A 14916-nucleotide genomic window follows, 5' to 3' on the forward strand; every position below is an offset into this window, starting at 1 on the left:
AACTTAGTTTATTTTTTGTCAAAATATAAATAAAAATGAAAAAAAAAAAAGATCCCAAACTGGCAAACTGCCCTTAATTAGAGTTTGAAATCTGAGGTGTAATATTTTGATTATGCTGTTGTATTACTAAAAACTGCATTTTATTTATTTATTTTTATTTTAGTTTGACTTAAACACTATAATTACAACCCAATGTTAAGGAAAAAATTGTAGCTCCTGTTTTCCATAACTGAGGTTTGGTTGCACTCCAAAATCCTTGCATGCAAGGAGTTCCTTAATGTTTTATATATATTGGTCATATATGGTTAAGATGCATGGAAAAATAAATTTAATGAAATGCTACGGTATTAGTTGGTTGTGTCATTGACATGGTCGATAAAATTTCATTATACACTAATCATGATTATTCTGAATTGTTTTGTTCTGCGTTCAGGAGAATTTGATCCATGATGATAATAAAGTCATTTTATTGGCATCCCTTAGCGACTCCCTGGAATTCTTAGCCGATTCTGTTGAAAGGTAACAAGGAAATTACTGTCTGTTTTTCACTTGGTGCTCTCATATTTATTTTCTTTTTTTTTTTTAGATTGCACGATCTTACCTGATGATGTTTTTGGTATGGAACTCTTTGTTCTCATTATAAGTGTCCTTCTTTTATGTTAAATCAATGAATTTAAATAAAGCACTTTTAATTTTCTTGTATAATATGAGGACATACTTAATCAGAGAGAGCTTGCTATCATATCATTTTGTTTTGATATTTTTTGGCATATCCTAATATTGTCAACTTAGTTGCTTTATGTACCGTTGTATATGTCATAGTATTGTTATCTTTACTGAACATGCTTTAATTAGGTTTACAGGAGCTATAGTTGTGTCATATAGTGTCTACTTGGGTTTTGCTTCTCCAATGGTTGGGGTGGGGATGTTTGTGTTTCTTTTTTTTTTCTTTTTCTTTTTCTTTCTTTTTTTGTGTGTTGGGGGGGTGCTGAGGGATGAAAAAAGCTTCCTCTGTTTGGTTATGCTGTTTTCCATGCTTTCTTAACCTGCCCCAAAAAAATATAAGTTTATGTTTGCAGAAATCCGAGCAAGGCCTAATTCCATGACTCTAGTATTAGGAGCACTGCAGGGGCACGGTATATCAAACCAATATACTGAGAAAAGCTCGTGTCATTTTTATGCTTTCCATTTTTATCCAATAGCACTTCTGTGTTAGATATTTTTGTTTTGGATATTTCTTGATCCAATTACCTGAGTTGTTTTAAATCCTGTCTATGAAAACAAATCTGTTATATAATAGAGTGAAATATTTGTTATTATCGTCCAACTAAATGATGCTCGTCCTATGACTAATTGTCCATGTGGATCTTAGTTTATGACATTAATCTAGGTGATTGTCATTTACCTCCTTGAGGTTTAGCTTGCTATCATTTTCGCTGAGGTTGGGCAAAATAATGAACGCATCTTTTATGTTAAACTTTTCAGTAAACTTCCATTAAATCAATGGGCAAGCTAACCATTTAACATTTTTTAAAAAAATTGAATGTTAAACCCTAAAATTGCGGCCATTGGGTCTACGCAGTTAATTTAATCCGAACTCATAATCATAAAAGCTTAATCACACATGAAAGAAACCAAAAAATGAAAAGAAAATCAAATGACAATTTCTTTGTCTTTACTTCAAAATAATTTAATTGATTATTTGAACAATTCAAAAAATTAATAGAAAATAATTTTATATGATGAGTGTCTCACTTACCTTTGATTTAACATAAGATGGGTGGAAAGTTAATATTAAGAAGGTTTTGATATTTTGCCAATTCTTAAGGGGTATATGATAATTAGGTAAACCTTAGGGGTGGTAAATGATAATTACCGAATTAATCTTTCATAATTAATTGAGGCTTGGCATCTTGATAGAGTGTTACATTATTTATCAAGTATGTGCTTTTGAGTATCATACAACAACATTCATTTCCTTGATTCCTCAATAACTGATGGGCATTCTTTCTGTTAATTATCAACATCATTAGACTTAATCCCACTGTTTATGTTTGTCTTTATGATCCTCAACCTCCATTTGCCAATGTATAAGTGCCACATCATGTTAAGCCTATTTTACACAATTTTTTTAACAAAATTTGTATCTATGTTACCTTTTCTTTCATAATCCTTCAACATCTATTTTATCAATTTTGTTGGTGCATCTTCTACCTTTCTATGTAATTGCCCAAATCTACTATGCATATTTTTCATTATCTTACATTATATAGATGCTACTGCTACCATCGTTCTAATACGATTGCTTCTTAATTTATTCTTAATTTTTCATTCATCCATTCATACTTTTCAATAGTGAATACCGCATCATAGTGCAAAGGTTAGCCAAGCATATAACATACAACACAGTGCGTGCTATTTTAAATATAGTATAAAATATTAGAACAAAAACAACATCAAGCCTTTATCCCGCTACGTGGGGTGAGCTACATGAATCCTTTTTTTTTATTTTGTCTTGTTAAGAGTCAAATTCTCATTTAAATCTAATAAAGAAATGTCAATTCTAATATTTTCTAACCAAGTATTTTTAGGTCTACCTCTACCTTTCCTAACATATGCCAAATCCAAATCTAATACATCTATTTTCCTAATCGGGTCATTGGAAGGCCGACGTTTTATGTGACCAAACCATCTAAGGCGACTCTCTCTAATGTCATCTTCCACTGGAGCTACTCCAACCTTTTCACGTATATGCTCAATTTCGAATCCTTGAGCTAATCTTATCTTCTAGTATAAAATATTAGAAGTTATTAAAAAATATTATAGGTAAATATCAAAAAGTATTAAATTGAAAGAAAAACTATTCATTACAATAAAAGCAACTTTGGAAAATAAATCTGGGAAGGATCTTATAGATATTTTTTAGCATTAATTAATGAATGATAGTTTAACATTCCAACAATTTTGTTGGTGCATCTTCTATAAGATGATGGTGAGACCTGCAATGCTTTATGGTGCAACATGTTGGCCAATAAGAGAAAAGCATAACATTAAGTGTTGCAGAGATGAGGATGCTCTGGTGGATGAGTGGGTTTACTCTTAAAGACAAGATATGAAATGAGCATATACGTAAAAAGGTTGGAATAGCCCCAATGAAAGATAAGATTAGAGAGAGTCGCCCCCTAGATGGTTTGGTCATATCCGTGATCCAGTTAGGAAAGTAGATGTATTAGATTTTGCTTATGTTAAGAAAGGTAGAGGTAGACCTAAAAAGTCTTGGTTAGAAAATATTAGAAATGACTTTCATTATTAGATTTAAATGAGAATTTAACTCTTAGCAGATACAATGGAGAAAAAAATATTCCTGTAGCCGACCCCACATATTAGGATAAAGGCTTGATGTTGTTGTTGTTGTTGTTGTATAAATAGTCAAGGGATTAATTTGATCTTTTTCCCATATTAGATATTTTAATCATACTTATACATTTAATAATATATATAATTTTTAAAGTGCATAATATATTGAAAATTTGATGTAATAATATAGTTATCAAATAGAAATTAAGCTTTCATTAACTAAATATTTTATCAAATTTTTTACAAGTTATTTGTAAACAACACACAAGAATTTCACGAGTATAATTGAACAAATGAGTCAGTGTTCAAATTTGTTCATTTTTGTGATGAATTTTTAAATATTTTCTTAAGTTTATTCAATCTTGTAAATGTTATAATATTGCCCTATTTAGATGATTATCTAACTATTCATTGAGTGCACTGGTTCACTTATAACTAAAGCATCTTATCACTAGTAGTCAGTCAAACTAGGACTCAGGGAAGAATTAAACTAGCTTAATCATTTTAATCTTATTGATTGTAGATCCATATCACCACTTGATGTAGAACGAACAAGCAATTGCCCCTAGGGCAAACATAAAGCAAAGCCCTCAAGTGAGGGTAGAAATGGAAAAGTACAAATAACAAATAAAATACATGAAAATAAATAGACACGATCGTAGCCGTTGATCTTCGATGTCCTCATCACCACTATGAGAAAATATCCATCAAAAGCACACTTTCACTTCCAAAATTATCCAAATTCCAAAACAAAGACGACCACAATCATTGACCACTACAGATCATAGGGAGGAGTTTTGTATCATTCCTATTTCATTGTATTTGAGAGATCAGATAATAATAATGTGAATGTGGGAGAGTAAGTTGGGCGGGAGAAAGAATAAGCTTTCTTTTATTTATCCCTTCAATAATTAACTTTGGCCTTTGCGCTTACGAATGGATGACAATTGTGATGGTGAGGATGGGTGTGATAGTGAGGGATGTTTTAAGTATTGCCCTCTAACCTTTATCTAATTGAATAGTAATCAATGTTTTCATAGTCCAAAATGCAATGCACATAATATCATATGTTGAATATAATTTTCTTTTGGATGTGTAAATCCGTATCTTTTTGTGATTTAACTCTTTGGTCAAATATGAGAGTTCAAATTTTGATAGTGGATATTTCTTTATACAAGTGTGAAGCATGCTTTTCTTGTGCCTTCTATGCATCTTCTTCCTTTTTTCCCTTCTTCCAAAACGTTTTTTTATTTTTTGATTGGAATTGATATTGAGTTGTCCCATTTGCTAAATTCATGATTTCTGTTTTGTTGCATAGGATTTTAATATTGTGTGTGGCTTTTGTAAGCTTTCTTTTTTATTGGTCAATTCTTAGTGGAAGGCCTGAATCTTCCATTAAAATTGTGATTTAAACTTTTTTTTTTCAATTATCATTTAAAGTAGAGAATAATTGTCCAAGATTTAAAGCTAGTGTCTTGCAAAATTTGTATGTTTGTTGCTTCTTTTTTGCATTGCATGCTAGTCGTGCATTTGAAATACTAGATCGATGGGTTCTGCATCATTTAGTCTTTATAATTTCTGCTAGGATATTGTGATTTCATTCTATTGCTTGCTTGTTTGCGTTAGCTCTGGATTGGATTTTGTTTTATATTGTTTACTTGAGTGATTTGTGTGGACACCTACATAATGAAAAGCAGGTTTGGAGAATCTATTGTAAAACCAGCTGCTGGCTCCGACAACAAGAAGCATTCTTATCAGACTAACCACCATAGGAGGACTCCAAGTGTGCTTACCAAGACTTTGACATCTCTTGCAGATGAGTACAGAAAACTTGCAATTGATTGTCTTAAGGTTCTACGATTGGAAATGCAGTTGGAAACAATTTTTCACATGCAAGTAAGAGGCTATTGCATAACATATGTATATAAACCGCTGAAACAATAGTACACAATGCCATCTTTCCAATGAATGTAATGTGAAATAAGAATTGGTTTCTGCAGGAAATGGCCAGTAGGGAATATTTGGAGGATCAGGATGCAGAAGAGCCTGATGATTTCATTATATCATTGACTTCTCAGGTTAGATAATCTCATATCCTCTGAATTTGTTCAATTATTTTTTTATCAAGAGATGATGCAACTTCATCATTTCATTTTGGCTACTTTTTAACTTCAAAATCTTTACCGTTTCTCTCTTTTAGAGATAAATGGGTTTCATGACCCGCGTTATTCAGGTAGCTGTACCAGTTGAATGTAGTAACTTTGATCAATATAATTTGTGGCCTTTTAGGGCAGTAAGAAGTTCGATCTTGATTCATATCTCATTGGATATCCCGACTTAAGGGCTTCTTTAATTTTCAACTTACTATGCTTTTAGCTAAACCCTGGAGATCTAGATGCTCTAGTTCGGATGCTTTGCTCAGATTCTTTGTTGCTTAGCTGCTTTCCTGACTTCAATGTGTTCAATTTTCAGCTTACTGATCTTCTATCCAAAGTCCAAACTTGGATGATCCTTGTGCTCTAGTTAGAATGCTTTCCACAGATTCTTTAGATCCTCATTAGCATCTGCTTTAGAGCTGCCTCACTCCATACAAGATTTACTTGTTCATGAGGTTCCTACCAGGCAGCAAAATTAGAAAGCATTTCCTTTTTGGCGAGCTTGACTAACCAAAAGCTCCACTATCCTCAGTTGAATGTCATAACACTACCTCAAAGCAAACTTGGAATTGTAGTTTTCAGTACTGACTTTCCTGGTTCAATTAGCCCAAATTCGTTTCTTTTTTCATATTTGATCAAAGCTTGGTTTAATTAGCATTGGATTTAATTGATTAATATTTTATTATCTGTAGGTGCAATCTGATTGGATTTTGATTTGAGTTCAAATGAGGTTGTAGTTCTTTTCCTGTCGATTTAGCCTAGTTAGTGGGTCATATTGCACCAGGATTAGGCCTAATAGTGCCTAATTTTAACAGATTGTGGCTAATAATTATGTTCAAAATTAACTCAATAGTCACTCAAAATCTATTTGTCTGGATATCAATATTATTTTGTCTAGAGTAGATGGATCCGTTAAAAATTATATTGATTCAATTTCAAATTGAATCAATATATACATATTGACGCACTTCTGTGTGTCACACCTCACAAACATGTATTGGTATTCACATGAACACATACATCTCGGACTGCTTCAAAATATGTTTTATCATCTTGGAAACCTCAGTTTAGCTGGCCCTCTAGTTCCTTGTGAACTGATTTAGGGGCGACCATTGGAAGAGAGGGTATGTGCAAAATCTTCTTAAAGTATGTTTGTGATTATCCTCTGCTGCTTATGTTTTAATGCAGTTTGGTTTGTAAGTTAGTTTGTCCCAAGCTGGAATTGCAACTGCATTTTTTTTTTGTTCACATTATCATTTTTGGCTTTTTTGACCCTATTTTCTTAATTTTCATTGATTTACTTAGCATTCAAGTTCAATTGACTATCTTAGGTGTTGTTTTGTTTGAAGTATTTTGAGTTTATAGTAAAAAAAGCAAAATTTTTGAAAATTTTAGAGTTTGATTTAATCAAAAGTAATTTGTTGATGTATATGAGGTTCATTCTTTTGTTTATTTTTTATGTATTCCAAAGATGCTTTTCAAATAAAATGCTTCACCTTCCCCAACCACAGTTGCCGCCTACCTCCTGCGGCCACCATCCACCTCAACCACCATCCTCAACTGACCATCGCCATCTACCATCATTGTTAATCATCAAATACTTAAGCTGACAACCATTACCCCGTCACCCAGCGCTGCTACTTGTTGTTGTCACCACCCGCTTATGTAAAAAAGAATCTTTGTAATTGATTTGCATCCAAACAAACAACTTATGAATAATTATATTTTTAGCTAATTTAAAATAAAAAGAAAGAGAAGAGATGAACAAATGCACTGATTCAAAAAAAAGAGAGAAAAGCAAACAGATACAACGCTTGTAGAAAGGAATACATCTATTCGATACAATACGATTAATCGATCTATAAATAACAGGGAACTGGAACAAGAAAACACTAATTTCAATTACTCCCAATCCCACACACACACGGGCCGAACCCACCTCACGCCGAAGGTCTCCCGTATCCACTGCTCTCGCTTCCATTCAAACCTACCCTGTGCGATCAGACCGATTGCTGCCTCAACCCGGCCTGTTGCACGCTCTCGACTACCTAAGACATGCAACCACGCTTGCGTCTCCGATCCTTCATGCAAGCACACTCCACACGATCGAAGGTCTTCAGCGCCTTCACCCGATCCACTTCCCACTCTAATGCATGATTTTCATTGAGAATTTAGGTTGCATTGTAAAAAGTAATGCGTTCTAATGCATGATTTTCAGCAAAACTTTGATATAATGTTTTCCCTGGCTGTGATAAAATCATCTTATACTTGCAGATTACACGTAGGGATGAGGAAGTGGCACCATTTGTTGCCGAATGGAAGAGAAACTATATATTTGGTGGAATAAGCAGTATTGCAGCAAACACTTCTGTCCAGGTTTAGCATTTTGTTAAAAATGTAGTTGAAAAATGTAATCTGCCTTGCTTGTGCTCATTAATTGTTGGTTATCAATGTCTGAAAACCATTAATCAGGTTCTTGGTGAAATGAAATCGATTAATCTACTTGGTGTCCAGCAGATATGCAGAAATTCTATCGCACTTGAGCAGGTTTGTTGGCACCAGAATAATGTGATTCCTTTCAAAAAATAATATATTCTGCGGAAATTTGATCTGTATCTATTTTTTGCAGCAAGGTTACTTTGCTTGTTTGTTAATTTTTCTGACCTTGTACCCATATATATTTTGGTATGAACAACAATTGTAATAACATTCATCTTGTTCAGTTTAAAGTGATGCCCACGTTAGAGAGAGAGAGAGAGAGACGCTTATTCCTATGCACACTGATCTCTCTGTTCCATCATTTCTTTATGTTATTTACATATTCACATATCAAAATATCACCAAATGCATACTATGTGGAATATGTGGATTTTACTGAAATCTTTTTAAAGTAGTTTTTTTAGTACAAATTTTTTTATTTTTGTGCTAGAAAATTACTTTAAGAATCAGTAAGAAAGTCATCCTGGGACAGCTTTTTTCTTGCTTCTTAAAACAACTTTCTAATACAAAAAATAAAATTTTTATGCTAGAAAGTTGCTTTAAGAAGCAGTAAAAAAGCCGTCTCAAACGAAGCCTTAGTTCTTGATCAGCTTTTTATTTTTTCTTTTACCAAAGTTTTGTTGGTGACAGGCTCTGGCTGCTATACCCTCGATGGACAATGAGGCTGTTCAACAAAGATTGGACCGTGTTAGGACATATTATGAGCTCCTAAGTCTGCCATTTGAGGTACCACATCTCTGTTCTTGAAGCTCTTTTCCTTTGCTTTCCCTCTTGAATATCTACAATCTTTTTTTCTGCTCCACCAGGCTTTACTTGCTTTCATCACCGACCATGAGTACCTTTTTACACCAAAGGAGTAAGCATCTTCTAAGCAGTAAAAAATTCCTGTTTGGGAAACAAAAAACCTACAGTGACTAAATTTTTTATTTTTCTACTTTTTTCAGATATTCAAACCTCTTGAAAGTGAAGGTTCCAGGCAGAGAGATCCCTCATGACGCACAACACAGGGTATCCGAAATCCTAGGTCATTAGGTTTCCTTCTGGATCTTTATTTTTACCTTGAAGGAAAATAATCTGCCCTGCCCATTCCATCTTTGTTGTTCATAGAGCTGCTTCTTTGTTGTTTTTGTTTGTTATTATTAAGCTCTGTTGCATTGCATTCATGGCTATTCTTTTCAGGGTCAAGTAGTATTCTTATAGAAACAAATGTTATTAATTATATATTTCGTAAACTATTTTACTTTTGTAATGACCCCAACTTTGCATATTTTAAAATTTTGTGAGATAATGACCCCCACATGCAAATAATGTTCCTATTAGTTTTATAATAGTAAGTCCATAGCTGAAGTTAGAAGATATTTTAAATTTTCTTTTCTCAAATCTACCAATTCAAATTTATAATACAATGTGCAAATTATTATTTCAATTTCTTTCTTGAATAACTGAACTTAAAGTCGCAATTAAAATAAAATTTGCAAATGTCATAAAAATGCCCCAAATAAATGAGAAATCCAATTTCGAATTTTGAAAAGGATATAGAAAAACAATCAAAAATTTTAAATAAAAAATGTTTAGTTTGAAGGCTTTTGCATTTCACATCTGAGAGTATTTCAGATACTATAGCTGTAGAGATGTAAATGAATGGAGCCTGTGTATTATATTATTTAAATATGTTAATTTATTTTTCAAATCTTGTTAAACTTATTGAAATTTTTGTTATATTTAAAATTTAATAAAATAAAATTGAGCTTTAATCAAACTTAACTAACATATTTGATATTAATAATTTAATTATAATAATATAATTTTTAAAATAAATAAAATATGACAAAATTGATACAATAAGATAGAATAATCATTAGATGAAAAATTAAGCAAGCCTTTATAATGAAACATTTATTTAAAAAAAGGTTGTTCAACTATGTAAATGAGTGAATATATATGAACATATATGTATAAATAGTTCATGAAAGAAGAAAACAGTAGGCAAGGCTTATTTTAATAATTTTGATATTAGGATTTTGATTATTATGCATAGTGCAAAGTTCATGAAAACAATTAAGTAATGTATGAATCTTACTTGAAATGATGAAATCGAAGTTTTTTTTTTATATATAATAAAAATTTATTCCATCAAAAGGGAAAGATACAAGCAAAATCAAAAGTGGATTAAGCATGACAAGCAAAAAGAGAAAATGTCACAAGAAAACAAACAACCAACAAAGAAAAATCAAAAGAAATCGGGCTTACTTAGTGGCGAATAACTTGTGATTGCCCAATCAGTAGATAGGGGCCATCCAAAGGGTAAGCAACAGGCCACAAAGAAGATAATCCAAACGGACAAGTATAACAATATCCCACAAGAAGATCAACAAGTTGTCGCCATCAGTGGTTACGAGCAAGCCAAACCGATCAGATGGAGAGGAGATCCACCTCATCATTGCCCGAGCTAAAAACCTGAGCCACACCATCCATGCCAACAAAAATTGGTAGCAGCTCCAAAGTCAAAATACCAGACAACCAAACAAAAGCAACCAAAATGCTCAATCAACCATGAAAGGTAGCATCAAGACAGAAACAAATGTCACAAAATTATTTGGATTTCCTGCGCCAACGTTTTCCCCCACCCAAGGAAAAAGAGTGTACTAGATGGTCAGGGTTCGAATTTCTTGGGATTACCAGTTGTGTAGGCTCTTGTCTGCTACCACATTTTAAAAAGCTTCTTCTAATGTAAATAATAGTGGGCTTTTATTACTATTTATGGATGGGTCATTGTGGGCCTATGCAGGAATAGTTTAAATTTTTATCCCCTCAAATAATATTTCAATAGTCATTATAAATTTAATTTATCAAAAAGTCTTCTGCATAAATAGATATTCTCATTTTTTAATTATAATAAATTTCTCATAATTTTATAAATAGCGTAGATGTGAAAACAAGAAATTTATTAATTAATTATAATTCCTTACCTTAAGCAAGCGGACGGTTAGGTAGCCGATTCATAAACCAATTTCACTAGAGCGTTCTAGACACGAGTCATTTATGAATTTTTTTTATAATTTTTGCTTCCCTCAATTTTAAGACATAAAAAAGTATATAAATTTTATGTTTAAAACTAACCAAAGAACATAATTATATTTATATCCCTAAGATAATTTATTATAATAATTTTTAACCGCTTACAGAATTCTTATATGCATGTTCTCTTCGCATTTCGTTTAACTGAGAATAGAATAGGTAATTTAGGAAGTGGAGAGAGGTGAGCGAAACCTAAGATTTGAGGGTGTTAGAACCATTTTTTGTAGTAGTTCCACTTGAAAATGTTGCTTGTCTCAAAGTAGGCTATCAGCACCCTACTTTTGATTTCAATGATTTTGAGTATTTAATATTTTATAAATTTTAATTTGGAAAATTTAGATAAATATAAAAATAAGATAAATAATTGTCAAAATCTTATAATACCAGTGTATAGCATTCATATTTGTTAATTCATGTAATGTGGGTTCATACATGGTGAATAAGTTCACAATGTATTTTTTATTAATTTCACTAATTTTGATTTATATACAAATTTTACATGCATTAAAATAATACACTGAACTAAACATTTAGCATAATATAACTTTTTTACTATGTTATATATGTTGTGAAATATTTATATGTGAGAAAGACTTGTCAACAATGATTGACTTATTCAGGTTAGCAGGAGACATGTTATCATGTACATTAAAATGGGCTAACGGGCTTTCTTTTGAAATAAAGTTTGTGGTATAATCCTAAATGATATGAAAATGGATGCATAAAGAGACAGATTGATATAATATGTACGCCGACAGATAGAAAGTGACGACTTTTGATATGAAAGCCACCTTACCTAAAAGGCTTGTGATATGACTAATTCCTAGAAATAAGACTAATATGATTGAGACTGATTCATTTAGGGTTGACCTACAGGATAATCAATATCATAGATAGATGGATGTCTTTTCTTGCTTACAGTGCTTGCATATATATATATATATATATTGTTGCCAGTGTTGTAGCTGCCCCTCCGCCAATGACTTTCGACACCATTGACCTTACCACCACCACTATTTTTATCATCTCATTGGCAATCATTATTGCCTTTTTCACAATCGTTGTTAGCAATATATAAATAAATAAAAATATATTTTAAAATATCAAATATAAGTTGTTTAATATCAAAATATAAATAAAATAAAATAAAATAAAAACAAAAGTGATCTCAAAAGCTCCAAAGCAATTGTCTCTCATTGTAATTTGTATATGTTAGTAAATTAGATTTCTATTTTAATTCCTTATTGTTATGTTCATATAAAATGATGCAAAATAAATGACAAATTATATAAATATCACCAAACAGTCTTTCCAAACCCATATAATCAGCCAACAGTCATTCCAAATCATTTGGGTGAGAAGAGATGATAGAGATGAAGAAGTGGATAATATGAAGGCTGAAATTCTACACATTGCTATGAATATTTTATTAAGGCTAGAGAGCACATCCTTTTTGGCTGTCTATTTTTCTCATTATTGTTTTCTTATTAGATGAACTCTACACGCCAAGAAAACCATTCCAGCCTTTAGTAATACTATTAGCTGCCTCTTCTCAATGACCTCATAACTATACTATTATTTATATAATCTCACTAGAATTAATTTAGGTTTCATTTGGGACAACTTTCTTACTACTTTCTAGCACAAAAAATTTTTATTCTAGTACAAAAATTTTGAGTTTAAAAATTTTTTGTACTAACAAGCTGGTTTAGAAACAATAAGAAAGCAGTTTCAAACAAAGTCTTAGTTTACGCTTCGTTTGGGGTAACTTTGGCCACTGCTTTCAAAAAAATTTTGTACAAGAAAGTTGTTTTAGAAAACGTTAAAAAAATTTGTCTCAAATGAAGCCTTAGGATGGCTTTCTTACTGCTTCTTAAAGCAGCTTTTAAGTATAAAATTTTAACTTTTGTACTAAGAAATTGCTTTAAGAAACAGTAATAAAGCCGTACCAAATGAAACCTTAATTTGTAAAGATTGTAAAAAACTGAGACTAAGGCTTCGTTTGGGACGGTTTTTTTACTGCTTTTTAAAACGGAGTTTTAGTACAATATTTTTTATTTTTGTACTAAAACTCCGTTTTAGAAAGCTATAAAAAAGCAGTCCCAATCGAAGCCTAAATTCTGTATTAAAAAAATAGTTATTTAGCTAACAGAAAAAAAAAATATTGTTAATTATTTAAATTGATTTTGACTGAACAAAAAAAAGGCTGAGAAAAGATTTTTCTGCACTTATAACATTTTAAATGTTTTTTAATTACTTGCTAAAGTGGAAAATTATATTTCTCCATTGCTATTGATTTTTAAGAGAAATAGTACAGTTTATATCAATGATTAGCATTTTTTTTCTTAATTTCATACTGAGGTTGATCTTTAAAATGATATTGACCCTACCATTTTATTAGACTGCACACGAATTTTGGCGCAATTTTCAGCTAAAGATCACTTAGATTATGAACTAAAAAACTTCAAAATTAATCATGGGATCATAAGAATTCCAATTTTAATAAATTTAGATTTCATTTGAGATGACAATCTTACCACTTCTTAAAGTAACTTTTTAATACAAAAAATTAATAAAAAATTGTTTTTAAGAAATTTTTGTACTAAATTCGGTTTAGCTTTGGGACTACTTAATTGTTTTCTGTTTTTAAGAAATTTTTTTATTTTTGTACTTAGAAATTGTTGGAGAAAATAATAAAAAAATTGTACAAAGAAACCTTACAATTGAATTGAATTGATTAGTGCATACATGATTTTGTCAATATCATCCAAAAGCAAATCCAAATGACACCAAAAAGTTTGTGCAAAAGTATAATTTAAAACATAAGAAATTCATTTGAAAAACAAAATCCAATTTTCGCATAACTATATATTATAGAGTAAAAATAACTTGGCTTTATATTGATAGACATTTATAATTCTTTGGGTATACCACCTTGACCTCCCATGCATTAATACAAATATTTTTTTGCTCATATTGGATTTTTTTATTGAAAAATAATCTTAATTATGTAAATTAAAATTGGTTACAACAATTACAAAATATTAAATCAATTCAAAACATATATTGTATCAAAATAATCTTGATAATATCTTTTTTTTTTTAAATATAGTTGTCAGCATTCAATTAACACTAACAATTAATAAATATCAAATTAATTCATTTATTATTAAAATAGCAAATCTTTGGTAACAAATATTAGGTAGTTAGGCTATCATGCTAGGAAAATTAGTCAAAATTAGAGATAAACCCACCTTAATAAAAGGTGATCAGTGAAAGATCAAGAATGAGATTGAGAGAGAAGTAGGAAGATAAGGTTGAAAAGTTGAAATACAAAATCAAAAGATCAATACAACTACAAAATAGCAAAGAGGGAAAAAAAGATAAATCTAGCATATGTCAAAAGATTATCTCAGTCGATTGGAAGAGCGGAAAACAAGGTAACCAAATGATGAGTGACAAACTGTCGAGAGGAAATAAATTGTGGGAAATGGGCTAACAATGGGAATTCGACAAATATGAAGCAATCTATGATGATTCTACGAATATGACAACTCAACAAGAATTATGATGTGTATCTATGCATGCATCATGTATCTTTCTAACTACAGGATTTAGGTTTGGCGTGAGGAATGTGGGTAGGGCATGGGTTATATTAGGGTTTTAATAAAAATAATAATATCCTACTATTATTAGGTAGGGCGAGTGGGAGAACGGTCCCCCAATGCTTCCCTTATAGTTTGATCTAAGCTTCACTGTCATTTTCCTCCATCTACTCCTCATAACTCGTACACATATGACTCTATTGTTGTTTCTTCCCTAAACT

At 31.3% G+C, this 14916-nt stretch overlaps 1 protein-coding gene across 2 annotated transcripts in view; it reads left to right on the forward strand.

Moving 5' to 3' along the window:
* LOC110112942 (exocyst complex component SEC8) overlaps positions 1-9317 on the forward strand; it is a 120754-nt gene extending 111437 nt beyond the window's left edge. For both annotated transcript variants that reach the window (XM_020845341.2, XM_020845340.2), the window contains 8 exons: positions 434-519; positions 5055-5253; positions 5358-5435; positions 7788-7889; positions 7986-8060; positions 8643-8738; positions 8819-8868; positions 8957-9317. In XM_020845341.2, the coding sequence (XP_020701000.1) occupies positions 434-519; positions 5055-5253; positions 5358-5435; positions 7788-7889; positions 7986-8060; positions 8643-8738; positions 8819-8868; positions 8957-9044 (774 nt within the window). In that variant the 3' untranslated portion in view covers positions 9045-9317. The remainder of the gene's footprint in view (positions 1-433; positions 520-5054; positions 5254-5357; positions 5436-7787; positions 7890-7985; positions 8061-8642; positions 8739-8818; positions 8869-8956) is intronic.
* The last annotated feature ends 5599 nt before the right edge of the window (positions 9318-14916 follow it).

The sequence above is a fragment of the Dendrobium catenatum genome, unplaced genomic scaffold (genome assembly GCF_001605985.2).
Source record: "Dendrobium catenatum unplaced genomic scaffold, ASM160598v2 original_scaffold_61322, whole genome shotgun sequence".
NCBI classification, from domain to species: Eukaryota; Viridiplantae; Streptophyta; class Magnoliopsida; order Asparagales; family Orchidaceae; genus Dendrobium; species Dendrobium catenatum.